Source organism: Seriola lalandi, unplaced genomic scaffold (assembly GCF_002814215.2).
Source record: "Seriola lalandi dorsalis isolate HSWRI2012SDOR001 ecotype SW California unplaced genomic scaffold, Sedor1 jcf7180002054939, whole genome shotgun sequence".
In the NCBI taxonomy this organism is placed as follows: Eukaryota; Metazoa; Chordata; class Actinopteri; order Carangiformes; family Carangidae; genus Seriola; species Seriola lalandi.
The window spans coordinates 1823483-1849650 of record NW_019525659.1 but is presented as its reverse complement, the minus strand read 5'-3'; the positions used below and the strand labels follow the sequence as shown (position 1 = coordinate 1849650).

The 26168-nt window shown below is 40.8% G+C and overlaps 1 protein-coding gene across 1 annotated transcript; it reads left to right on the top strand.

Annotated features, from left to right (window-relative positions):
• The first annotated feature begins 1908 nt into the window (after positions 1 to 1908).
• On the top strand, positions 1909 to 25404 carry LOC111648078 (stromelysin-3-like). The gene is made up of 8 exons (XM_023397835.2): positions 1909 to 2145; positions 12793 to 13073; positions 16193 to 16336; positions 19481 to 19614; positions 19806 to 20020; positions 20136 to 20340; positions 21123 to 21371; positions 21486 to 25404. Exons 1-8 carry the CDS (start codon positions 2032 to 2034, stop codon positions 21599 to 21601), a joined length of 1458 nt encoding a protein of 485 aa, XP_023253603.1. The 5' UTR covers positions 1909 to 2031; the 3' UTR covers positions 21602 to 25404.
• Positions 25405 to 26168: the final 764 nt, after the last annotated feature.

The window sequence follows — 26168 nt, the reverse complement described above, 5'->3', positions numbered from 1 at the left end:
GTAGTTAACCTGTACAGTAAAATCACAGACATCACAAACATCACAGATGTTTGTTGCAGGGAGACTCCAGTTTGATCAGCAGATGGCTCTCTGGTTTCACTTATGTAATGTGGAAAAGTTGAACCGGAGAAAACTGAGATTTCAACCTATTTTCAAACATCCATTTAATAAAAACAGATGTGGATGAATGAAATAAAACTGGATCACACCCTCTCTATCGATTGTAATCCTGCTGTGATATGTATCATCTTTATAGATAAACAGAAACCATTTTCAGTCATTTTTCAAAGCAACTTCATTTGTATTTATTGAAAGCTACATTAGCAAAATTACACTTGTTTTCCAAAACAGCTACTGCACTTCAGCTCATGTGACTGTGAAGTTACTATTATAAAGTTATTTCTTCACACTCACTTTCACTTTGATTCTATTGAGAATAAAGGAGCAACCTCAATTCTAACCATAGACTTTTATTGAGTTAGTGTCTCATAGATGGCAGATAGAAATATTTGTTATGACAAATGATTAATTTCAGTATGCAAAGGTTCCTTTAGTGCCCCTGGGCTTGCAGTGCATCCAACCTCAATGCTTATCCCTGTGGGTCGTCGGCCCACAGGTCCAGAATTGCTCAGGATGATAGGTGCCTGGCTGGTTTGGGGGTCAGTCACAAGCCCCCGGCGGAGCACTGCCGTGTTGGAGTTCTCCCTGGAGAATGCAAGGGTCACCACTATATGACTTCAAGTCACTGAGGGGAAGACTGGCTATAAAGGAGGTGTTGGTTTAGTGAGTACCAACTGTGTGACCTCAGTGATGATGAGTGAATGAACCCTTAGGTATTGATTCTATAGATGTGCTCTCTCCACAGGTTATCCAGTAAGAACAGGAACGAATGGATTCTGAATCAGATTAATTACTCACTCTGATGACCATGCTGCTCAGTTATTGCAGGTTAAGATACTCCTACATGAAGGTGTGTGGTTTGTTCTCATGGACTCATGGAGCAAACAAGGAAACAAACATGGAACAAAAGTCCAGAATACTGCTGCGAGATAGTCCAGAAACTGCCGTGGTGAGTGCCGTTTTCTCCGTTAGGACCAGATACCCTTTTACTGATGCCGTGCTGTATTGCTGGATAGATGAACAGATGAGGGGAGACTTGTGATTGGTCCAAAGAGTGGATATAATGTCGTCACGGCCTGTTCGTGTGAAGGCAGGCTTGTCGTGAAATCCACTGGTGAGTGCTCACATGGCCAACGATGGAGAAACCTGGAGGAGCATGAGTGGGAGGCCTGATCTGAACCTGAGCGGCGTTTTGTTATTGGACTTGTGTGCTAGTCATGGATTGGCCATAAAAAAAAACCCCACTATGTTCAAGCATGAGGTGGTTCCTTTGGGTACCTGGCACCAGAACACCTTAGATGATCGACTTTATAGTTGTATCATCAAATCTGCGGTTGATGTCGTGGACACTTGAGTGAAGAAAGAGGCAGTGCTGTCAAATGCATCGTGTGATAATAAGTTAATGAATAATGACAGTTAATGATGGATCACATTATACTTAATAATTAAATGACTCATTCTGCCATTGTTGGATCCTGATAATTGAGACAGTTGAGGCCCTGTAATGAGTCACAATACTAACCGACAGGAACACCTTACAATTACACAAATCATATACTTACAGCTGTTACCAACAACCAACAACATGAAGTTGTTCTATGAAGTAATTAAAAACTTGAACTGCAGCTCCTCCAGTTCCTCACCTCGGGGCATTTCTGTGCAGTCTTCCTCGGGTGAGGAATTCAGCAACTTTTCATTTCCGTTAGTGGCTGTTTGGAGTGAAAGGGGTTAAATTAAATCACGTGTGTAGTGTAGTTGAGCTGGGAGCTCGTAAAAGTGTCGCTGGAAGAGGACCGGGTATAGGATCCCCCTGCAGTCATTCATTCCTCCACACAGCCTCCTCCTCCTCCTCCGTCCGCAGCTCTTCCTCTGTCCGCTCTGCCAACTCTGAGTCTGGGAGTCCGGGACGAGATGATGCGGACTGTCGTGTTTTGCGGCAGCATCTTGCCTTTGCACCTTTTCCTCTGCGTCCAGTGCCTGCCGGTACACGACCGGAGGACCGTCAGCAAGTCCAAGCAGCTCCAGGTGAGTCCCTGTACCCGAACCCAAACGCAAAGGTTAGAGGAAACTTCGTGCACGCGGATGGAGCTTGGGGCAATGCCAGAGATGATACAGTACTGAGAGCTAAGGGACAACAGAAGATGAAGATGCTCTGTGTGTTTGCATGTGGATGAAGTAATTCAGTGTGGTTTGCAGTCAGTAAATCCAACTAGAATCGGCTGCACTGTTTATGACCTGTTTTTCTTAAAACCTGAAGTAGTTAAATGATGTTGTGCTCTACGTTTTGTTGGACTTAAATGCACAATCACAAACTCAAACTTCTCAGATTCCTACCAGACTGCATTCAAACAAAGGTCTGTCACTGTAAATGCTTTTGTTCTGCAACATAAGCTTAAGTTAACATGTTATTAAAGATACGTTTGTCCAAACCTTGTGATGGTCGACTTGACAACAGGTCAGGTTTGTTAACATGAAATATCTGACAGCTGAAATCCCCTTTAACCCTGGGAGACAGTGCTCCCTTAGCTGCAATTCTGTTGTGGATGAGTATGCTTGTACTGTACTTTCTTTATTAGGAAAGGAATTTGAATCAAAACAACCATTAAATCACAGTTAAAAAAAACAGTAAAGCATTATGCATGTTATGTCATTGTACTGTATGTGTTCAGACATATGTGTACATGTGTTTGAAACTTTGTGCAGCTTGATGGATGGCATGCCTACTTTCCGGTTTAGCTGTCAACAGCATGACTGAGAGTCAGATTGTGCAGGCAGAGGCAAGTCGTCTGGCAAGTGGTGGAGGTTAAAAACTTGAGCTTGTTTGCTGACTCAGGGGAAAAAGAGAAAACAGCAGATAGCTACTTAGAGAGCGAGACAGAGATAAGGCGAACAGACACTGAGTGACTGAATAACACCACACAGACTATTCTTTGTACATCCCTCTGTGTGTCTGCAGAAAACAACCAGCCCTGCCACTGCATCAATATCGAGTATTATTATTCATTATAAGATCCTTGATGCTTGATTTTAATAGACTTAAATTAGATTAGTTGTTGACAGATGCATCTTTTTAACAGGCACTCAGACCCTGTCAGCACGTGTATGGGGATTAAACCCTCACCTCATGTCTGACAGTGAATAATTTATGTTCACTTTGCTAGTTTGGTGTACCTGAATGTGTTTATCAGCATATTCTGTGAGTAGTGGATAGAAACTATTTACACTGTACTTTCTTTGAGGCTTTGATTTTACTTGGGTTTTTCCATTTTCTGCCACTTCATTATTTTTATTACACTTAATTTCAGAGGAAAATATTGTACTTTTTACTCCATTACATTTATTTTAGTTATAGTTATGAGTTACATTTCACTTTAAGATTTTACATAAAAACCCATACACTGTTCACTTGATAATGGAGAAACTAATTTGTTTGAGTGAAACTGACTTGAATGCTAATAGAGTGGGAGTAACAATTTAAAGCTCCATATTTTCTCTTCTCCTGTGTTTTATTTGAAGTGTTGATCCATCAGAAGATATATTTGTGGTTTTAAGAACCAAAAACCATCTCAGTGTAGTTTTACATCTCCTCTCTCAGGCTTCTCTCTGGAGCTCTAGTAACAACAGGTCAGTGAGCCAATCAGAAGAGAGGAGGCTCTGAACCTCTCTTCTGATCGGCTGACTGTTTTCGAAAACAAATCCTGTCTGAACAGGTGGGCGGGGCTTGGGGCATAACTGAGAGTGGTGATTACTTTGTTGTGACATCACAAAGTTCCAGAATTTCTGACGGCTGGTTTTAAGGCTCAGTTTCTGAATACAGGCTGTGTGCATTTCTCTGTGGACTGAGGCTTTGATACTTTCACAGTATTAATATAGAACCTAGACCTGATCTATAATCACACAACACATGGACTTTTACCTTTATACTATATGGGAGCTTTAATTTAAAGTAGCTTTTTGTAAATTTTGCTATTGCTACATAGCCTGTGTTTAACAGCTGTTTACTAACAAGTGATTCGTCGCTGTGTTCACGAGACAAAAGGTTATAATACGTGTTCTGAGCAGGGCAGACTGGAGACTACAGTGAGTTGCTATGAGAAAAGTGATGAGACAGTCCAACCGGGATGGGGCTAGCTGGTTAGCATGCTAACTTCAGTAGAAGAAAAGACGTGATAGAAATAGAAGCAAAACAAGAGTTAACATTGGTGTCTCTTTCTACCTCTGGAGACAGCTGTTGGTGAGTAAAGGAATGAAGTTTGATGCTGAACTCACAACGTTTCTTCCAGACTGGTAAGTAAACAGCTGTTAATGCTAACATTAGCTATGTAGCAAAACTTATCGCTCCTTTAAAAGCCTAATTATTTGTACTTAAAATCTGCAGTAAAATCAACTTGTTGCCCAACTATTCAACTACAGTCACTCTAGCATTTTGAGCTACAGTGACTGGATTTTATATTTTTATTCTATTCAATCTATTATTATTCTTTATCATTCAAGTGAAACATTTAAGTTGAGAAAACTCAAATGTGTCATGTTCATTAATAAACCCACATTGCAATACATTAATTCAAAAATTATTTAACATTGGAGTTGACATATACATACAAAACATTCAACGTGGCCTACCATTCCCATACTAAAAAATATTTGTGTACGTTGAATAAGGTGAAAGAGGTCAAAACTCCAGCAACACCTGCAGTATACAGAAGAGCTTAATTATTACAATGACATGTTTCGGGTTGTGGCATTCATCAGGGTCATTTCTTCATGCACCTGGGAAGAAACCTCTACTTTGCTCCTATCAGACCCCAGAGAGCTAGTTCCAACTGAGAGGCAGACTGCTGGAAATGTGTCGTCAGGTTTAATTGGAACGATATCACCAGAGGAGAAAACCAGCTTTATTCACATAACATCACTCAATGGAAACACAGAACATTCACAACCGTGTTTTGTTGAATTTTCTGAAAAAGTTCCTTCTATTTTGGAAACCCAGATTTCACAGAGTGCCCTTTGCCAAAAAATCGAAAATTAAGATAATGTATATAAACTAAGAATATTAGAAGTAAAATCTACAATCCGTGAAATAAATGTTACTTTCATAAACCGCCATTAAAAACCACTAAAGGAACCTTTACGGAAGTGAAGGATAAGACCAGTTCTAAGGTTTAAACCTGGGATGAAGCGTGATGGTGGTTTAGTGAGAGATGTTTACAGTGGAGGATCAGCCTCTCATCTCCATTCCTAGTAATCCTCTTTATGTTGCAAACATTCCCTCCACTTGGCATAATCAGCCGGTTTGTGTGCAAAACATTGAGTGCCTAAAAACATCTGGGACTTTCTGTAGTTAAATATTTACCCTTGAGAGATTTCTTCTACCAAGTGCATCATATATCTGAGGTTAAGACTTCTCATAAGCCAGAGAATGTCTGCGAGAGCATATCTTATCACATCTGTAGAGTGGTGGTTTAGGGAGTCACATCAGATTCTGCCCACTTTTATTACTGCGAGTCGTGAGGTTAGTCATCCCCACTAATGTCAGATCAGCATCCTTGAAAACCGCTCATAACCTCCCTGTATGCTGGTGCAGACAACCTGATGTCATGACTGAACAGGGAATTTCCAGACATCTGCTCATTGAGTGTGATGGAGCTTTATGGGGGTTTGTGGAACAGATTTGTGTGTGTGTGTGTGTGTGTGTGTGTGTGTGTATGTGTGTGTGTGTGTGGTGCAGTTTTTCACATGCATGTCCCTACCTGCATGCACACATTGTATTTACATGTTTGAGTGACATCAACAAAGACTCCACACTGTAACAGATGCCACCTATTAGATGAAACAACAATGCTCCCCTGTGTAGTCGGGCTAAGAGCTTAATTTTGGTCGATGCTCAGGCACGTCAGTTTGGGGCGAGATGCAGCAACCGCACTATCGTGTGGTGACATGTTGCTTCCATCTCCAGGATTCCCCTCGCATACACAGAGCTTTGTTTCGAGCATTTTGTTTGTGCCTTCTAAATGAGAACTTGCTGCTTGCCCACGATCTTGCCTCACATCTGTCACTCAACTTAAACTGAGCTGCCTGTCATTCAGCTCAGCCTGTGGCTTCAGTTGTGTTGAAGTGGCCCGACCCAACACCAGCTCCATTGTTATGCACTCATGTGGTGCAGGCATTGTTCTTTCTAGCATGTTTATTTTAGCTTCAATGTGAAATTCACTTTTAGATTTGAAAGGATCAGATTCACCTGCAAAGAATGTTTCAGTTTCAGTTTTCAAGCAAAGATGACAGTAGCAGGTCTTACTGCCACGAGTTCCCTCCATCCTTTATTGTGTCAACTGCTCATACACATATGCAATTCTCAATTGTGCGCCTCTGGTTGTTCAGACCAGTCAACACAGTTCAACTAACAGCATCATGGACCAGCGTGGCTGAGGTTCATCACGCCACTGCATTTAATGAGTGTGATTAGTCAACAAGCAGCAGCTGTCCAATCAGCTCACCTGGCACTGATCTCCTGAGCCAGCTCCACACCTCTCTCTGTCATGCAGCTGGATGCAGACCATGCCCACCTCCACAGCCACGTTAACCTCTGCAGCTGAAGATTTGCTGCTTTTCTTTGCCAGACTTGAATATGAGCTAAACGCAAAAGCAATGTGAAAATGTCACATGGGCTCTTTGAAGTTATATTTCATAATTTTCTCACATTTTATAGACAAACTGATTAATCAATGATAATTATAAAGATGATTATAACGATAATAATTAAATAAATAAATATACAAATAACTTTAAAATGAGCATCAAATTATGGAAAAGAGAACTGGAAGTTTTTTGTTTAATTAACTCGTGCAGCCACTGAAACTTAGCATCTTAACATTTCAGTCAATGTAAACATCATATAGCTTCATTAAAGTTCTGCAAAGCAGATATGGAGGTATACAGTATGTGATGTAATAAAGGAAGAAAATATATGTTTTATAACAACCTAAAATCAATTTAAACTTTTGGTTAAAAAAAACTCTTAAAAGAATAAATATGTATTGAATTGTAAAGATTTCTATTAATTAAAGGTATTTAGTGTTATGCAATCATCCTCTCCACAACATTCTGGCAGGACAGAGAAACAGCTACAGATGCAGCAAACGTCTCATCTCACTGCTCTGCAGAACAGAGAGGTTCAGGAGATCCTTTGTTTCCACTGTAATCAGGCCATACAACACACTCAGCCAGAGGAAGTGAACTAATCTAATTATTATTGTTTATTTATTTATTATTATTATAATTATAATAATAATAATAATAATTATTATTATTATTATTATTGTTATTATTATTATTATCAACAAAGAGCTAATTGACACACAAATTTCCCCTAGGGGATAAGTAAAGTACCTATCTATCTATCTATCTCTCTCTCTATCTATCTATCTATCTATCTATCTATCTATCTATCTATCTATGGATCCTTCACTCCCCATACAGTACTGCAGCTCATAGGGTCTTATATTAGACCCTCACTTGCTCCTAAATGCTGACTTTTCAAACTTAAAGCTCAATCGTTAAAAGTGAGTTGTCAAATGTCAAAGCTTTTAAGTCCTAAGCCAAAGATGAGATAATAACCCTGATGACTTAATCAGGGTTATTTTTTGGAGCATTGGAAAACTTCAGAGCCATAAAAGGCGTGATACAGATGTTTTCACAAGGCTGAGTAGGACCAATCATGACAGATAAACTGAACCTCATGAGTTAAATCAGTGGAATGGCTCTTTAGATATATATATATATATAAAAATGTGAGTTTTGCTATTGTTACATAGCTAATATTAGCATTAACAGCTGTTTACTTACCAGTCTGGAAGAAATGTTGTGAGTTTAAACTTCATTCCTTTACTCACCAACAGCTGTCTCCAGAGGTGGAAACAAACACTAATGCTAACTCTGTTCTCAATCACGTCTTTTCTTCAACTGAAGTCTGCATGCTAACCAGCTAGCCCCGGCCTGGTTCATCACTTTCCCACAGCGAGTCACTGTAGCCTCCAGTCTGTCCTGAAGACATAGCTGCTCACAGGACGTATTATAATCTCTCGTCTTGTAAACACAACTATGGCTGAAGCTCTCACCACCACCTGCTCCCGGCAAGAATCCATGTTCAGCGCCAGAGAAAACTTAAAAACAACCCCTTTAATATTGTGTTGCACTATGTTGCAACAGTTTTCAAAAACATACAGGTCTCAAATCAAAGTTTACATGGTTAGTCACAGATGCATTTGAATGCTCTTTGCTCTGTTGAAACATGACCTTCGCTGCCCATTTCAACCAGTACATGTGAGGAGAGGCTCTAGCTTCATTATCCTTGAATAAGTGTATAGAGAGTGTACATTATATATGAGGGACAGATGAATGTACTGTATCTATGCATGGACTTATGACTGCTTTGGGGACTGAACTTGAATTTGTTACCCATCTTTAAGCAGTAACCCACCTCTCATAAACAGCTGGATTTGGCCCAGATGCCACACCTGAGTTCACTTCAGAGACTTTGTTGCTTTAAGGCTGACCAGTGGGAGTTTTGATTGTCTTGTATTTGAACAAATGTCAGGCCATAATCCTTTCACATTAGAGCACTTTTGAAGCTTTGCTTGAGCACGAAAATATTCTCATTGATCTTCTTATTTGCTTTTCAGTCATGAAGGACCATTAATCAATAAATCAGACTCTTTATTTACACACTACAGAGGGTGGAGGAGACTCCGTCACATGATTGAGGTTAAGTCAAAATGATCCTGTTTGTTTCTCCATTAGTTTCACAGAACAAAGAGTGCAGGTGTTTTTCTGAGCTGACAGATTAGTGGTTGTGGTACTTTTCTGATCTAGATTCATACATCATGAGTTCATTCTGACAAGTGCTTTATTACAGTGGCTCAGAGCTCTGAAACTATAGGTGGTCTGATGGCAGATGAAAACACAGAATGAATCAAGGTAACAATATCCATGTTTTGTTACCATGTTTTTGTTGCTTCTTGTGTGACCATGGGAAGAATTAACCTTTTTAATAACTAATCAGTTTTATCTCAGCAATGTAAGAAGAAGACAAGACAAGACAAGACAAGAGAGCAGCAGCTACATGACAGTTCTCACCCCATCATTTCCACTGTCTGAATCCCAGTTACAGTAGTACACTGGTCCAGCTTGTTGTCGTCTTCTGGTTAAAACAGCCCACTCAGCAGATCTGATCCTGAACTGTACCAACAATCATAGTCTGATTGGACAGCTGAATCAGCAAAACAGAAACCAAACAAAGTCGAACAAGCAGCTGACTTCAGTGTGTAAGGAGCCACCCAGCACAGCACAGACACTCGTCAACTCATGTCATCATACTGATACTAATCTAATCCTGAAGACTGCAGTGCTGGAAGTGAACATGGAGGTAAATGGATTGTGCATGAATGACACCACTTTACCAGGAACTTACAACAACAGACAGGAGCATGCTAACACACAGCTAATTAGCATGAACAAGACTATGAAGAAACAGGAGCACTGTGAGCCAGATAAAAACTAAAAGTGGCAGTCATCCCTGGAGCTCTAACAGTAAATGATTTCCTTGAGGAAAGGGAGGAACAGGCAGAACCAAAGACTAAATAAAGATGGATGTAGCCTCCTTGATGTCACTCACAGGTTTCAGAAGTTCAGTGAGCTGCTCACCGTCGCCATCTTTGAAGTGTCTGACTCCGCCCTTAACACCTAGATAATCCAAAAGAGGAGGGGCATGTGAGACTTGTATGCTGGTTTGAAGCAATCATACAGAAACACACCTGTCACTCAAAGTGACACGCTCTCAATTCTCCATAACTTTAAGCCTCAATAAAATGTAAACAGGTGAGTTATATAAACAGGTGTCATGAAGGAGGAAATTAGCTCTAGAGATCAAAACTGTTTTTGTACCAGGCTGTAAACATGTTTATTTCTGCTGTAAAGTTGGACATTTTATGATGTCTATGGGAATTGACTCACTGTTGGAGCCAGACTCTAGTGGGGAACTGCAGTTTTTGGCACTTCCATGTTAGTTTCATTTTTCAGCACCAGAGATTGCAGATGGGCAGAACCAAGTGCCCCGAGATTTTTGTTGAGATTGGCGGGCTTGCATCATCATTCTCCTCAGCTGTGGACAGCTGCGAAAGGGAGAGAGAGGAACAATCATCCTGAAAAACTGAACGTACAACTACTGCAGGTCCCTGGGTCTCTGTCTGATGACCTGGATAACCTCTCATCTCACAGAGAGGGGTAAATCAGAAAGTAGAAGGCTACAGGGAAAGCCAAATACACTGCTTTCCCATGGATACTTTCTCTGATATGACAGGAAGAATCCTGCATATTGTGGCTGCACATTCAACTGTGAAACACATCACACTGCACACAGGGACCAATGATGTTTTGAGGACGATGTTTAACTTCATTGAAGCCCCCAGAGTTGGTAAGAAAGGAGGAGGAGTAGCTGTTATGCTTTCAGACGTGTTTCAGTTTAGGCAGGTGTCATCTGGAGCAGAGTGTGAGTTATATAATGATAAGGGGGGTCAACTTTCTTTCTGGGGGAAAAGGAAACCAGTACAGTGCTTCAGTGAACTGAAGTTTTACAGTCCTTTACTCTCCTTTACAGAGTTTTTCCTCTGAAAAGTAGAGTGGAAGTATAAAGTGGCATAAAATGGAAATACTCAAGCAAAGTACAAGTACCTCAAAATTGTACTTAAGTACAGTAGTAATTAGTAATAGTAAGTAGTAATAAGAAGTAATTACTTAATAGTATCTTAAGGCTAAAGTTAGATACTAGCTAACATTACTTAGCTAAACTGTAACTTAAGGTTTAAGTTAGAAACTAGCATTCACGTTCATCTTGACACGATATAATTCAGGAACTCTGAAGGTATGAAAGTAAAGTGTATTGAACAAGCTAAATAGTTGTGTCTACCCGACACATGGGAGCAGAGACTTGAGGACAGAGCCATTGAGACAGGCAGATGAGATATCCAGCTAATGTCAAGGTTAAGAAATGGTATGGTATCCTGCTGCTGTTCTTACTACTGCACTGTGTTTGATTCCTGATTATAAACAGACCGTTAAAGTATTCTGCCAGTTTCTTCGATGACTAATCTATATTAGGAGATTTCAACATTCATGTTGACAACCCCAATGACGACAATGCTGAAGAACTTTATAACTTACTTGACACCTTTGGACTGACTCAAATGTCTCTGGGCTCATCCACAACCAGGGCCATACCTTTGATTTAAGGGTCTAAAGTCATCTTTCTACTGATGTTGCTCCGTCTGATCATCTTTGCATTTTCTTTGAAATGTCTCTTACTCCTGACACATAAGATCAGAATACGTTAAGAAAAACAAACAAACGATATATAAGCGAGAATGCTGGTCCACTGTTTATGGAGGCCCTTAACCTGTCACCAACTCCTACCTCAACTCTGTTGATGATCTCCTAATAATTATGCCTGTGCGCTGACGACAGCTCAAAACAGCTTGCAGTAGAAGAACTTTATTATTAGATTATCAGGGTTCAGCAACAACCATGGCTAGAGGCTTTATGTTTTCAGGTTGTCTGTCTGTCCCATTCTTGTGAATGCCGTGACAGAACTTCTTCAAGTTTGGCACAAACATTCACTCACACTCAGGGATGGATTAGATTTGGTGGTCCAAGGTCAGAGTTCAAGTTCACAGTTTTGACCTTGTGAACTCAATATCTCAGGAACTCCTCAAGGGAATCCTTTTAAATTTGGCACAAATTCACAAAACACCACCTCACAGGATATGTTTTTTTCCTTTTTGAATGTGGTATCTCATAGAGGGAATTTCTTCAGAATTGACACAGACATTCACTTGGACTCAATGAACTGATTAGATTTTGGTGGCCAGAGGTCAAAGGTCAAGGTCACTGTGACCTCAAAAAAGTTGTTTTTGGCCATAACTCATGAATTCAAACATTAATTATGACACAGTTTAACACAAATGTCTAATAGGATAAAATGATGAAGTGATAATATTTCATACCCAAAAGGTCAAAGGTCAACTTCACTGTGACATTATAATATTCTCCAAAAACACTTCTGGTCATTATTCAATGCTATAACTCAGGAAGGAGAGACTGTGACCATATTTCCTACAACTTGACTGGTTGTCAGAAGAAAACAACTACGAGGTGTTGATTCTAGTTTAATTCTAAAATAGTGAATGTTGTTGGTGTCATTGCACCTGTTAGAATGAAATTAACTTCTGGCAAGCAAAAAGCACCACAGAGAAATGCTGCATCTGTAAAAATTCAGAAAAAGAGGCAGGAAAGCTGAGTGTAAATGGTGAAAAACTAAGAGAGTCTCCACTCCTATAATATGGAATTACATTTTTTTTTCCTCTCAAATATCATCAACAAAAACATTAATGCACACATTTCATCTTTTTGGAGTTTAGAAGAAGCTTTATTATAAAAGAGAGTCTGGGAAGAATGTAACCTCGAGAAGGTCTGGTCTGTGGTAGAGATGAGGATGTAGAAGATGATATCATCAGCATATAAATTCACATTGTAATGCCCAGTTGGAAAATTTATATTTTTAAATCAGTATTATTGCTAATAAAGACTGTATGATGATCTCAATAACTGTGCCTGTGTTTGCAGGGATGGCCCCACAGCCACAGTCACGTCGGCCTGAAGAAAAGGGGCCGACATGAGCAGGACACACTAAATGAAGAGTACCATGTGATGTCTGTACCGACATCCAAAAATGACACAGAGTTCTGGAAGCGCCCCCGCTGTGGGGTCCCAGACTTTCCCGCCTTAACGAAGGTTGACCTGTCGTACTACAACTTAAAGAAGAAGGGGAACCTGAGCAGACAGCAGCGCAGGAAACGGTTTGCTCTGTTTGGAGGACGCTGGGAAAAGACTGACCTCACTTACAAGTAAGAAGAAACACAAATATTCAGTCTGTGAGTGCATTGGTTTATGAAGTTATGTAGTTATTTACCACTGCTTTGGTCACTGCCTTTTAATCATGATTGCACATGCTGCACTACATGCACAGATTATATAATTAGACAAGTGGTCTGTGTGGAGGGAGGCTGACTTTAGTTTCTCTGGGTTTATTTAGTGAGTGGAATAATTCATGTTTCCAATATAAATACTCATTTTAAATTAAAATGATTACAGAGTACAAGATTATTTAGCTCCATGGAAATCTGTGCCATTAAAGGTCTAACTGTCTCTCCTTCTCCACTGCAGCTAATAGACAGCCCCTCTCTGTAATTTGTCTTGAGGGTTTCATGACCTCCAGAAAAACAAACCCAGTTTATGTGAGAGGAGTTCAAAGCAAAGCAGATGGCTTTAGTTTGGTATGGACATCTGAAACCAGAATGGGAGGGGGGTGGAGATGGCGAGCTAATGGTTACTCACAGTAGAATGTGTTTACATTTTAGCTATTCCACCACAGGCACGAGGACTTGTGGTGCAGACTGTTTGTAGTTTAATTTGTCAAAGCAGCGAAATGAGCAGAGTTGTAGCCGCCTCGTAAAACATGGAATCACCCTGGAATTAAAAGCTCCACAGCTTAGTTGTTATTATAGTTAGTTATTTATGTGTTTACCAGGACGGTCAGTGTGATGAAACATGAGCTGTGCATCAAGTCAGCACTGCAGTACTGTGTTTGGGTGCATGTGATGACAGGCTGAGAAAAGAGTCTCTGCTGGTCTAACTGAGTGTGTATAGTGTCTGTGTGAGAGAGGAGGCACTTTGTGAAACTGTCTTCCATTAACTGTAGTCACTCATGCAGGCGTTTCGCTTACAGGATTAGATTTACAGAAAAAACAAGCTCAACTATAATATGACTTTAGAAAAGATGACTTTGATCTTAAAAAATACTTAAATGACTCTTATATTGACAAAGACAAAGTGGTTGTTAATATTGCTAAACCAACAGAGAACTACCTCCTCACTCTCAGTGTTCAGAGTCATTCAGCTCATTTTGTTTCACATCCCCAAAACATTACTGTTTTGGTTCAGTGTTCTCAGCTCTGCTCTGCAGCAGCAGGCAGCTGTTTTCAATAATAAAAAAAACCCCTGATAAACCCACCGTAAACTGTGCCCTGCAACAAACAGCAGCAGCCAGTGGACAGAGTGGAGCATCAATGCAAATCTTTTTCCCCTTGAATGAGTAAGAGAAACTGACGTATACAGGCTTATATCCAAACTAGCAATCTAAAGCAACAACAGCAACAAAACAAGACCAAGAGTCTTGGTAGCAGCTGTGTGGAGCTGTACGTTGGCAGAGGTGATGAGTCGGCAAACAACACCACCAGAGCAAGACTGAAGGCATCAAGGAGGCAACGAAATCCACCTCCAGGTTTCAGTGCTTTGGCCTTAGCTGGGCTCCTCTGTGAACACAACCAGCAGGCAACAAGGCCTGTGGCTCCCGTGGATGAAATTGTAAACCAACATTAACACTGTGTGTTTTACAAGTTTACCTTAATGTCCTTCTTCAGCTGCTAATGTGGTTAAAAACATCACTGGTGTAGGTCTGTGCTTCAATCACAACACAAATGTAGAAGATTAGTGTGTGTTGTGTTAGTGGAGTTTATTGAGACAGTAAACACAGTGAGCGAGTTATTGAGCCCCAAACACTCCATCACCATTGTACATATACCATTGTAGCGTCATCTCTGTATCAAAGAGCAGAAATTCATAAACTACCAGGAGGATATTTGAACTAGTTTTGTGCGTTTTCCTCTCACAGCAGCACAAACAGCTCACCGTCTGTTTGGGGTGAGGGGAGTCCCTTCAAGCCGTCAGTGGCGCTCGCTGTAGGTAAAGAGGTTCATATTACGTCCTGCGTGTCGTGTCTGAGCTCGTCCACACAGCTGCACATTAAGAAAGAGTCCGTTCTCTAACCAGTCTGTTAGCACGATGTAATGAGATTAGCACTAAGGAAAGCGACTGCCATGAGCCATGTGTGATGTAGTGAGGGGTCACCGCTTACCAGGGCCTCAACATGGGGAGGGTCTTCATAAAGCCTGGAATTAAAACAATGCTTTTAGCTGTAACCTTTAAATATGACATTATTAGCATGATAAATAATCTGTTACTGTTGGTTGAATCCATAATTTGACTATTTCTTTTATTTAAAACAATATTAAAGCTCCTTAGAAATGCCCACCCTTCTGGTAGGTTATGATCAGCACAGTCTCACTCCCAACTCAGTACATACAGACACGGGGTCATGGACCCCTCAGAGACTTTTTAACTTGCTAGATACTGTGAATGGCAGGTGTATAAGCACACCAGCCGTCACCCCATCAGACCAGGGTTTCCATCCAGAGTCCCGTCTGTGGTTCAGGCAACAAAATGATTTGGAAAGTGATTTGGTTAAGGTTAGTGAAATATTATAGTTTTGTTTTGTTGGTTAAGGTTTGGGATAGATTGTAGTGAAAAGCTGAATCATTTACAGAAGCATTCAGTGGCGGTTTTATTTATTTATGATTAAACCAGCAGCACAATTAAGCGTGCTAATAAAGTTAGGGGTCATCTTCTGAAACCAGTGTACGTAAAGGAGGAAATGATGTCGAAGAGAAAGACTAAGTCCTGCTGAATCTAAAACTATGTGCATCATGTCTGTGTGTTCACATGGGACTGATCTATAACTCAAAGAAGGGAAGAGGGTTTATTGATTATTCTTTGGCTTCAACCAAACAACAACAACAACAACAACAGTGAAGTACACATAATAAGTCTGTGGAGGGACAGTTACTGTCCACAAACAGGTAGTGATGATTTCATTGGTCATACCTGTCATTCCATTTGTTGGAGAATTTTGACAAGGTCATTTCAGGAAGTGGACAGGATATGAGACCAAATCTTAGCGGCAGATATTGACAGTCGAAAGGTTGACATCACATCCTTGGCAGGAATTCTCTTATAGGATACAAATATGTTTTTCATGAGTGCTCTCTAATACGGCATGTTATGTTTGTGTGTGTGTGTTTATGTGTGTGTGTGTGTGTGTGTGTGTGTGTGTGTGTGTGTCCAATAGGATTATGCGTTTCCCCTGGCAGATGAGTGAGGACAAAGTGCGGCGTGTCTTCCAGGAGGCGTTCGGTGTCTGGAGTGCAGTGACTCCACTGAGGTTCAGAGAGGTCACCACTGAGAAAGCTGACATCATTATTGACTTCGACAGGTAACAACCAGCAGACAGTCAGGTTGATTATAGGCACCATCAGACACTATGATACAGCAAACATCAGAGAATGAATTGAAGAGCCAATTTAGGAGAAAGACATGTTACATTTAAAGTGAAGAACAAGACCCCTTCATCATAGCCAATCAGAAACAAGGATTTACCAGAGCCTGCCCCAATGTCTCTTCTTTATTTAATTCTTATATTTTCATAAGTTATTCTGCAAAAGCCTTAAAAGAATAAAGGAAGTATGTTTAAGCGTCTTTAAGGAATTAAAGGTCCATATAGTCTACATGTCTCTGTCCATGTGTTGTTTGATTATAGATCAGGTCTAGGTTCTATATTAATACTGTGAAAGTATCTAAGCCTCAGTCCACAGAGAAATGCACACAGCCTGTATTCAGAAACTGAGCCTTAAAACCAGCTGTCAGGACTTCTGGAACTTTGTGATGTCACAACAAACCAGTCACTCCTCTCAGCCACGCACCAAACCCCACCCACCTGGGCCCACCATCTAACCTTGCAGGATTTGGTTTCTCTGAGTGTTTTACCTGAAATCTGATTTTTTTTTATCAGATGACTCTGTTGTTGCTAGAGCTCCAGAGAGAAGCCTGAGAAAGGAGATGTAAAACTATACTGAGATGGTTTTTGGTTCTTTGGATCAACACTTCAGATAAAACACAGGAGAGGAGAAAGTATGGAGCTTTAAATCAACAACCATCTAAAATAAAAACACTGCTGCACATCAGAGAAAGGGAATTGTAACCCACATTTCTCTATACTGAGTTTACTTTTTCAAAACTCTTTACCAACATGCAGCTCAGCACAACATCCAAATGCTCTAATGCACCAAAAGACTTGATCCACCTCCATGAGGAAAAGGGTTCGGAGAGGCTCAGTGAAAGTGACAAGAAGGGAGTTCACAGAAAGGTTTAACTAAAGATAAGCATTTCATAATAACTAAGAGGTAAGACAAGTTATCAATGGGGTGTGGAAATCAGCAGTACATGGATGAGGGACATGTGTGATGTGGGGGTGTTGTGTGTGCAGAGGCAAAAAAGGAAATGGATATCAGAAGTTGAAAGGAGAGAGCAAGTGACGTATGTGCCAGCTTTTATAGTCTGGAAGGCCCAGGTGAGCTACATCAGCTGAGGCATGCTGAGGTTGGCCAGGACAAACCTCCAAGACAAGCGGGAGGAGCGTCACAGGTGGAAGGAAAAATAACACCACCTGTGAAACACTGGGGGAGAACGGCGAAACAAACTGAACAAACCGTCTCATACAATTACAGAAGCCTCTGGATTTAGCCTCACCTGCCCCTTCCTCACCTGGAACAAGTCATACAATGAGGTCATCAAGGAATGAAGCATTTTAATTTTTTATTTCTTTTTAGATGTAGCATAATGTAGCAAAGGCCAGTCTACTTTAGAGTAATTGTGTTATGCTAGGTTTTGAACAGTTTCAGGATGGTATGTTTGGTGGTGGTTGAGTTTTAGTGCGAAAACAGTTGAATTTCCAAAGATGTGGTCACTGAATGCATTTTATGTCAAAGCAATGAAACGTTCTCCAGAGTGTAGTCCACACTGACTTGTGTTGTGTTGACTGTGTAAACTCAGTGTTGAGAAATGCATGTAACCAGCTGTAGAAAGTGTAAATACAGGCCCACAGTTGGCAGAGTTTTCCATTCATCTTCTTTTGTCAGAGTGACCCGGGAAAAACTAAATCAGATGTGTCCCTGCCATGATCAAGAGCAGATCACAAACATGAATGAACGCAAAGCGGGACTTGTTTGGCAGGAATTGTTTGGCAGGATTTTAATAGCGTGCCTGCAGCTACATTTTTATCAGATCGGACTAGACATTTTGGCTTTTGGTTTACAACACTTCCATGTCATAACAACTGTCTTTCTTCATACTGTATCCTCCCACATTACACACTACTGTTTCATTACTACTCTGCCAAGCAGCTTTTTAGTTTGAGTCTTGACCTGTTCAGGTTACCTTCATAACTCGCTTTCATAACTGCTGTTATAATCTGTTGCAATCATTCATCCTGTCATGTCAAGAAAGCACGTCCTGTAAAGTGTAACAAAATGATAAAGATGCTCCATATTTTAAACTGATGGACTGAATGCTTAAGAGCACACAATATTTTTTTTTACCTCACCCCAAATACCAAATAATAAAAATTAATATGAATTAGATCAGATGTCTGTCTGTCCTGTTACTTGACGAGAGTGACATGGACAATACCGCTGGTACTGTATATTTGACCTATATACAGTTTTATTTTTTAAATACATTATCTTGTGTGACAAATCATCAGTGATGTTTCCCGGGGTCAATGGGTGTTTTGGGTCTTTCAACATCAGACACCCCCACCCAGATGACCCAGCATTCTTCCACTAGCTCAGTGTACTTTGTTGTCTTTCTCTTGTTGGCCTACTCAATGTGTTCCTCCAAGGGAACAGTGAGTTCTAAGAGAATGATCTTCTTGGAGACTTCTGAGATCAGAACCTTGTAGAAGCATTTTCTGGGGACTTAAGTTACTTCCCCAGGATGACTTTCAGCTCCCAGTCATGTGGTGCTGCTACTAGGTCGAAGGAAGTAGGAAGTGGTCCTTGCAGCTTATGTTAGCTTCTCCCCATCCCTGACAAAAGCAATTATCTTTTTCACTGGACAGAGGTGGTTGCAGGGGCTAATCCCACTCAAGATAGTGTCTGTTATGGCCTTCAAGACTGGGTGCTGCAGGGTCCCTCTCTTCAAGCACAGAGGAAAAGGGTCTGCAGCTTGCATCACTCGGGGGTTCCATGCACTGTGTGGGGACAACCACACACCAGTCCTGCCAGCTGATGTTGGTTTCTCCCCATCCCTGATCAAAGCAATGGTCTTTTTCACTTTTCATGCTTCTTGAAAATAAACTTTGAACTGGTGAGTTAACTTAACCATTTCATAAAAAGAAAGAAGGTACTGTTGCATCATAGCCCTGGGATGACAGATGAGGCATTCTAAAATCTTTAAATTATGCAATTTAAAATAATTTTTTGTCTCTAATCCTGCCACCTGGATTTCCAACATGCTAAACATACAGAAATGTGTGATATCACTATTTCACTTGTGCACAATAAAAGGAGTACTTGTGTAGGTACTGGCACGGGGACTCCTTACCTTTCGATGGTCCTGGAGGAATCCTGGCCCATGCTTTTTTCCCCCGGACACATAGAGAGGGAGAAGTCCACTTTGACTATGATGAACAATGGACACTAGGCAACGATGTGGGTGAGTGAATTTGCTACTTTGAGGTAAAGGGAGGTCTTGTTTTATGATGAAGAAAATCTTTTTTAAAGGGTTATTCTTGTGACTGCAGTTCTGTGTGCTTCATTTGAGTTCCTCATTTGATTTCAGAACATTAATGAACTCAGCTACTAATTTTAATGTGCTTGTCCTTTATCCTTTGCTTTTCCATTCAGGCACTGATCTCCTGCAAGTGGCAGCTCATGAGTTCGGCCATGTCCTGGGCCTACAGCACTCTCTGGAGCCCGATGCTGTGATGTGTCCTTTCTACAGCGACTCCTACCCTCTGCAGCTGAGTGAGGACGACAAGAGGGGGATTCAGTATCTGTATGGCCCCCCTCAGCACACACTGCCCGAGATTTTGGAGACCAATGAGATTGACTCTGGGATGGTATGACAATGATATTGGGAAAGGACCTCAAAGCAACACTAGTTTTGTGTTTTGCAACTTCACATTTTAGTCCACAGACAAAAATATACCTGCTGTGTATGTTGTTGTGCCGCAGCCAGACGCCTGCAGAACAAGCTTTGATGCAGTGTCCATGATCAGGGGGGAGCTGTTCTTCTTTAAGTCTCGATATGTTTGGCGCATCCGTGATGGGCAGTTACAAGCTGGTTATCCAGCCTTGGCTTCACGTCACTGGGGAGGCATTCCTGACCACATTGATGCTGCATATGAAGACAGGTCTGGCAACATCTGGTTCTTCCAAGGTTGGTCATGATACAGAAGCAAACCTGAAAATTGTACTTGCTGCTGAAAACTTGCAGTTGAATGCTATAAAATTTGAAGTAATAGTTAAAATGTAGTTAAAGTTGTAAAAGGAGTTACATTGTCAGTCAAAGTGTAGGTTAAAAACAAATGTGTCACCGATATGGCAAGAAAGCTTATGACTTAAACAACTGATCTGTAGTATAATACAGTGTGCACTGAGGTCAGTTGGAGTTCTCAGTCAACTGAGCTACCATGAATTAACTTAGCTAACTATTATAAGCTTATAAAATCTAGGCTACTAGAGACAGTTGTTATGCTTTTGTTTACTTATGTGTGAAATCAGGAAGTACTGGTCACTTTCTGAGGAAATACGGGAGTTAAAAACTGGATTTACTGTAAATGTCCCTTGGTGACGAACAGTTCAGGCCAAATCATTTTGAAAGAGCAACAGCCAATAGGATAGTAAGTCCAAAACTCAGTCAACCAATGATATAACTTCATCACTCAACTGTATCACTCAGTCAGTCAGTCATTCATGAACATTCATGTTTATAGGGCTGCCCCTCCTGTTGCGGTCCAGCCAATAACATCTGAATCATACCAAGGCCAAAATGTCTTAAGTTTATTAGTTATTAGTTTATAAGTTTAATTTATTAAGTTACTCTTTGAATTAATTTAAAGTTCTTTGGTTGCCTTGTTCTTTGGGCCAGATCAGATTGTGTCAGAGATTAAATGTAGAGACCTTAATTTAGAGTTTTATTCCATCTTTTTACTGTGACAGGTGACAGCTACTGGGTGTTTGATGCTGAGAGGAAGATAACAGGACCGGATTCGGTGCAGCGGCTCGGTCTTCCTGTAACGGATATCCAAGCAGCTTTAAAATGGGAAGAGAAGGTCTACCTCTTCAAGTCCACTTCTTACTGGAACTTCAATCCTAAGGAGAATCGAGTCGATGACGTCCATCCTCACAGCATGCATGAGTGGGGAGGACTGCCCAGTCGTATTGATGCAGCATTTCAGGACATATATGGTGAGGAATTCAGAAAAAAGCTACAGTTTTCTCTACCTCTGTTCTAATGACTGGTAAAAGCCTGTTTTTCTTTTATCTGTAAATCCATGGTTGCCCTCTCTTGCCCTCTGACAGGATACGCCAATTTCCTGAGTGGGCCACACTATTGGAAGATTGACCCTGTGGCGCTGAAGGTGGTGGAAGGCTACCCCCGCAGCGTTGGCAGGGATTTCTTTGGCTGTTCTGTCTAAACATGTTCATACACATATATCTGCAAACACTCATGGATTGATTTTTGACCTCAATTCCCCAAACAGAACATTCTGGCTATTTACATACTTAAGGCAGATGTATTTGACTCCAAATTGTTTTAGCAAACAATGGATTTGCAATGAATGGAGTGATGTAAATGATTTCGAGTCATACAATAGCTGCTTACTTTTGGAATGATTTGGTCAGTCTGAGATGAGAATGAGTTCCCAAACCAAACCCAAATACCTAAAATTGTCAGAAACTCCATTGTAGATCTCAGAGGAACAGTACTGCTGCACTGGCCTCCGTGAGTTGAAAGGTTCAAGTCCATAGCAATGCTTAATAGTACAAAATTGCATCGATTGTGTTGTAGAAAGAATATTTAGCCACCAGAAATTGGAAACAGTGCTAGCAGGATTATTAGGCTAGGTTCAAGAACTTAATGTGTGTAGTAGACAAAAATGAGACAAATGAAGTAAAAACTCGTTTACTAGCAAAGTTGAGGCATGCATTTAAGCAGCTATATATACGTTTTACTATCCCTGCATGGCTAACATTAGCATTAGCAACTGTTTACTTACCAGTCCAGAAGAAACGTTGTGAGTCCAGCATCAAACTTAATTCCTTTACTGACCAACATCTGTCTCCAGAGGTGGAAACAAACACCAATGTTAACTCTTGTCTCTATCACATCTTTTCTTCTACTGAAGTTAGCATGCTAACCAGCTAGCTACAGCTGGTCTCCTCACTTTCCGATAGCAACTCACTGTAGCCTCCAGTCTGTCCTGAAGACGAAGCTATTGGCAACCACCACCACCTGCTGCCATCAAGAAACCGTGTTTGGCAGCAGAGAACACTTCCAAACTGCCTATTTAAGGTTTGAGTATGCTCAAAGGAACTAGGCCGTACGATGTGTTTGACCAGGTCTGAATGCAAATAGAATTATATTTGTTCTTAATGACTGCACCCAAAACAGACGCACAAAGTCCTGGCTCCTTTCTCCTGCAGAAATACCAGCAGGAACCTGAGATTGTTGACATGTGTCTGCTTAGTGTCTGTTTACACAAAGTTTTTTGAAAAATTACATATTACTCATTGAAAAAGTAATAACAATACTTTACTAATTACTCAACAGCAAAAGTAATTAGTTAACATAACTTGTTACATAGCAGAAATGTCATAGGTGTGTGTAAAACTCTCCAAAGCCTCCACACTCATTTGTTATATCTTCTGTATTTAACATGTGTAGAAATGAGACATTGACTGCTAGCTTAGCCCCAGTGACTGCACACCACTACTACAGAGGTCCGGCCTCACACACCTTCACCTCAGCAAAACGAGCTGATTCCTTCTCAGAAAGCAAAATGAAACTTCTTTGCCAACATATTTCTGGGTCCTCGGCCTAAGTTTGTACTTCCACATCTGGGCAGATTCTACTTTTATCCTCTGGTATTGACTGACAGCTTGAAGATTTTCTGTGTGTGTGCCAGAACTGGTCCAGATGTGGAAGTAGCATCTGACAATCATGCTGTATATGGGCCAGATTTGGGCCAAGGAACTGGGCCAGAAGAAAACAAGCATGTCGCCCAAGTATGGGCCGGATTTATTTTGCTGTTATTTTGCTGGGTATGCTCACTAGTGGCTAACGTTAGCCAGCAGAACCGACCGTATATAAATATAACAACTTTGGAGTTACTGGGAGTTGAATTTCTCTTTTCCTGGTAGAGGCTAACTGCTGCCCCACACAGGCCTGAGCAGTGAAGGAAAAACTCTGTTTGAGTAATGTTGAAAATTGAGGGAACAATTTGCCTGAAAGCTCTGTAGTGATTCGTTAAATAAAAACAAAAAAACAAAACAACAGAAAACAAAGAAGAAATGATGTAGTGGTGGGACAGGAGGTGTAGTGTTTACTGCAGTGGATGAAGATCTTTGTTGATCCCTCTTCTCTATGTCCCAAGATTATGTATACAAACAAAAACAAAGGGCTGGAATTGTTGGAAAATGTCGAAGCTTGTTTTCGCAAGCTTATGATGAGCGAGAAGCAGCGGAGGTGATGTTCACTTCCAGTGGGTTTTGTCTGTTAGAGGGATTAGCCATTAGTGAACTTCAAAATGCATCCTTTACTAATAAAATGATACGTTAAGTGTTACATTACCCCCCAACACTGCTGCAGAAACAAACATGCCTTCACCAATATGTTCACACCGTTCAGCTCTGAATGAATCTGCAAAATGCATAGATGAAAACTATCCACGTGGTTCAGCTGTCTCAGACCTGCAGGATGGAGGCACCTGCTCCACACTTGTCTGGTTCTAAGCCTCTGAACCAGACTAATAACTACACAATAATAACAATAGCCTATTAATAATAATAGTAACAGTAATACATTAACATTACCTGTTACCACTTTGATGTATTAACGTGCTGAAAAACAGGATCTGACAATTCTTTACTTTTAGCGTGAACTACAGCTCAGAGTTGGAGAATAACGTCAGAAATTTAGAATAAATCTAATTTTGATGAATTATCTGTGTTTAAAGCGAGAAATTTCATACATCCATGTGAAACGTACTAACAGGGCTACTTTGTTGAAATGTTGTAGGGGGGCGCTAGTGAGCCATGCCCCCCCCCCCCTTACAAAATGATATTACCAGATATCAGATATCAACTCCTGTGTGAACAGTGGTGCTTTTTAGCTACGCTAACATCGTAGCCCAGGGGACGTTCATGTTCCCCTCCGGATGAACTGGAAGAACTTTGTTGATCTCTGCAGTTACACCTCACCTCTGCTCGGCCTGACATATCTACAAACTTTGCCCTTTATTTTTTTATTATCTTATTTGTGTTTCCTCTGTTTCCTTTGAATTGAGTCATCAGGCTCTTCTGCTTACACACCCACTGGATAAAAAACTCCATGTAGGTCAGACCCTGGAGCACTCTGCGTATCCAGTCTCCCCCACACACCTCCTGTATCCACCTCGACCACAGACTTGAGTCGAGTCAGGAAATGGGTCCTTGGTGCAGCAGGGGGATTACTCACAAAAACCTTCAGTCTAATAGATATCATGAAGCCAGATAAACTGGTATCCGGCACTGGCCTGACATGGAAAAGGGTTGTGTTGATTTTGCTTTGTTGTGCTTTAGGTGATCACATGTGACAGAAGAATTATATTCATCAACAGTCAGTTATTGACAATCAACTTTTGGTCACGTTGGTTGAGTTGATATCTCTAAATTCACTGAATGAAGCCGTGATCTACATCTTTGAACGTTTAAGGTGCTATTTAAGGTTGTGTAGGCAAGGTAAACTAGTACCTCCTATAACACTAATCAAACAATTTGTTCTCATAATTATTCACAGAACTCCTTTGGTTCATTTTTATAGAGCCACTGATTGTTGTTGTAACTTCATTAGAAAACAAATGAGAAAAAACCATGTTGTAGTCGTCGGACAGTCTGATATGAATCATCTGTTTCCGTCAGAGTGTCACTCTGACTTACTGTATATTTTTATGAATATTACACTTTGTATTCAGCATGTTACTGTTGTGAATCAGTGCAGGACACTGAGGATTCAATGACTTTTTAAATACAGTGTGTCTGCAGCAGTAGCAGTGCAGTGTAGCTTTGACTCTGTCAGTGGTGAATCTGTCCTGACAGTGTTTAAGATCTGCTGTGATGTATCCTCAGCATACAGTGAGTGTACTGATTCGTTTGCCTTTATATTCAACTCTTTCAGTCAGAACATGTATCTCTGATGTGAAGTTTTTGTTTACAATAAAACCCCCCAAAAAAATCAAAATTTCGACAGTTTTTTCCTGTTCCTGTTGTAAAGTGGTTCAGTTATAGGTTTTTATTCCTCTGCGCCGGCAACAGTCAGAGCTCCATCCGTCCCATTCTCGTGGACATGATCTCAGCGATGTAACTTCTTCATATTTGGCACAAACATTCACAGGATAAACTGATTTGATTTTGGTGAAAGGTCAAAGGTCAAGCATGTGGTGACCTCCCAAAACGCTGTTTTGGCCTTGTTTACATGATATCTCAGTAATGCCTTGAGAGTCTTTCTTTCTTCTAATGTCCACTTGGACTCTTGTGAATGCAATATATCAGGAACACCCAGAAGGAATGTCATCACTTCTGTCACTGTGACCTCACAAAACACGTTTTTGGCCATAACTGGAAGAAACAACCAGGAGGAGGAGATGATGTCAAACTGAGACGTGTTTGCTAAATGTTTTAATTCCTTTGTGTGTTGTGGTAAATGTTCCAGACATGTTGCGGTGTGTGTTTGGTGGTGTTTTGTTGCAGCAGGTGGTTGAGTGCACCTGTGTCCACTTGCTCATCAGGGTTGGGACGACAAAGACTCAGGCCCAATCCCAATGTCCACCTGCATGGACACAGTGCATAAGGGCTCTCTAGCAGACAGGTTGAGGTCTTTGCCTGAGGGAATTACCCACAGTTCATAGTGTTGTGACGCTATGAAACATTAAAAAAATGGTATACAAACATGAAATGGAAAAAAATAAGAAGAACAAACAAACATGGACGGCACAAACACAAACG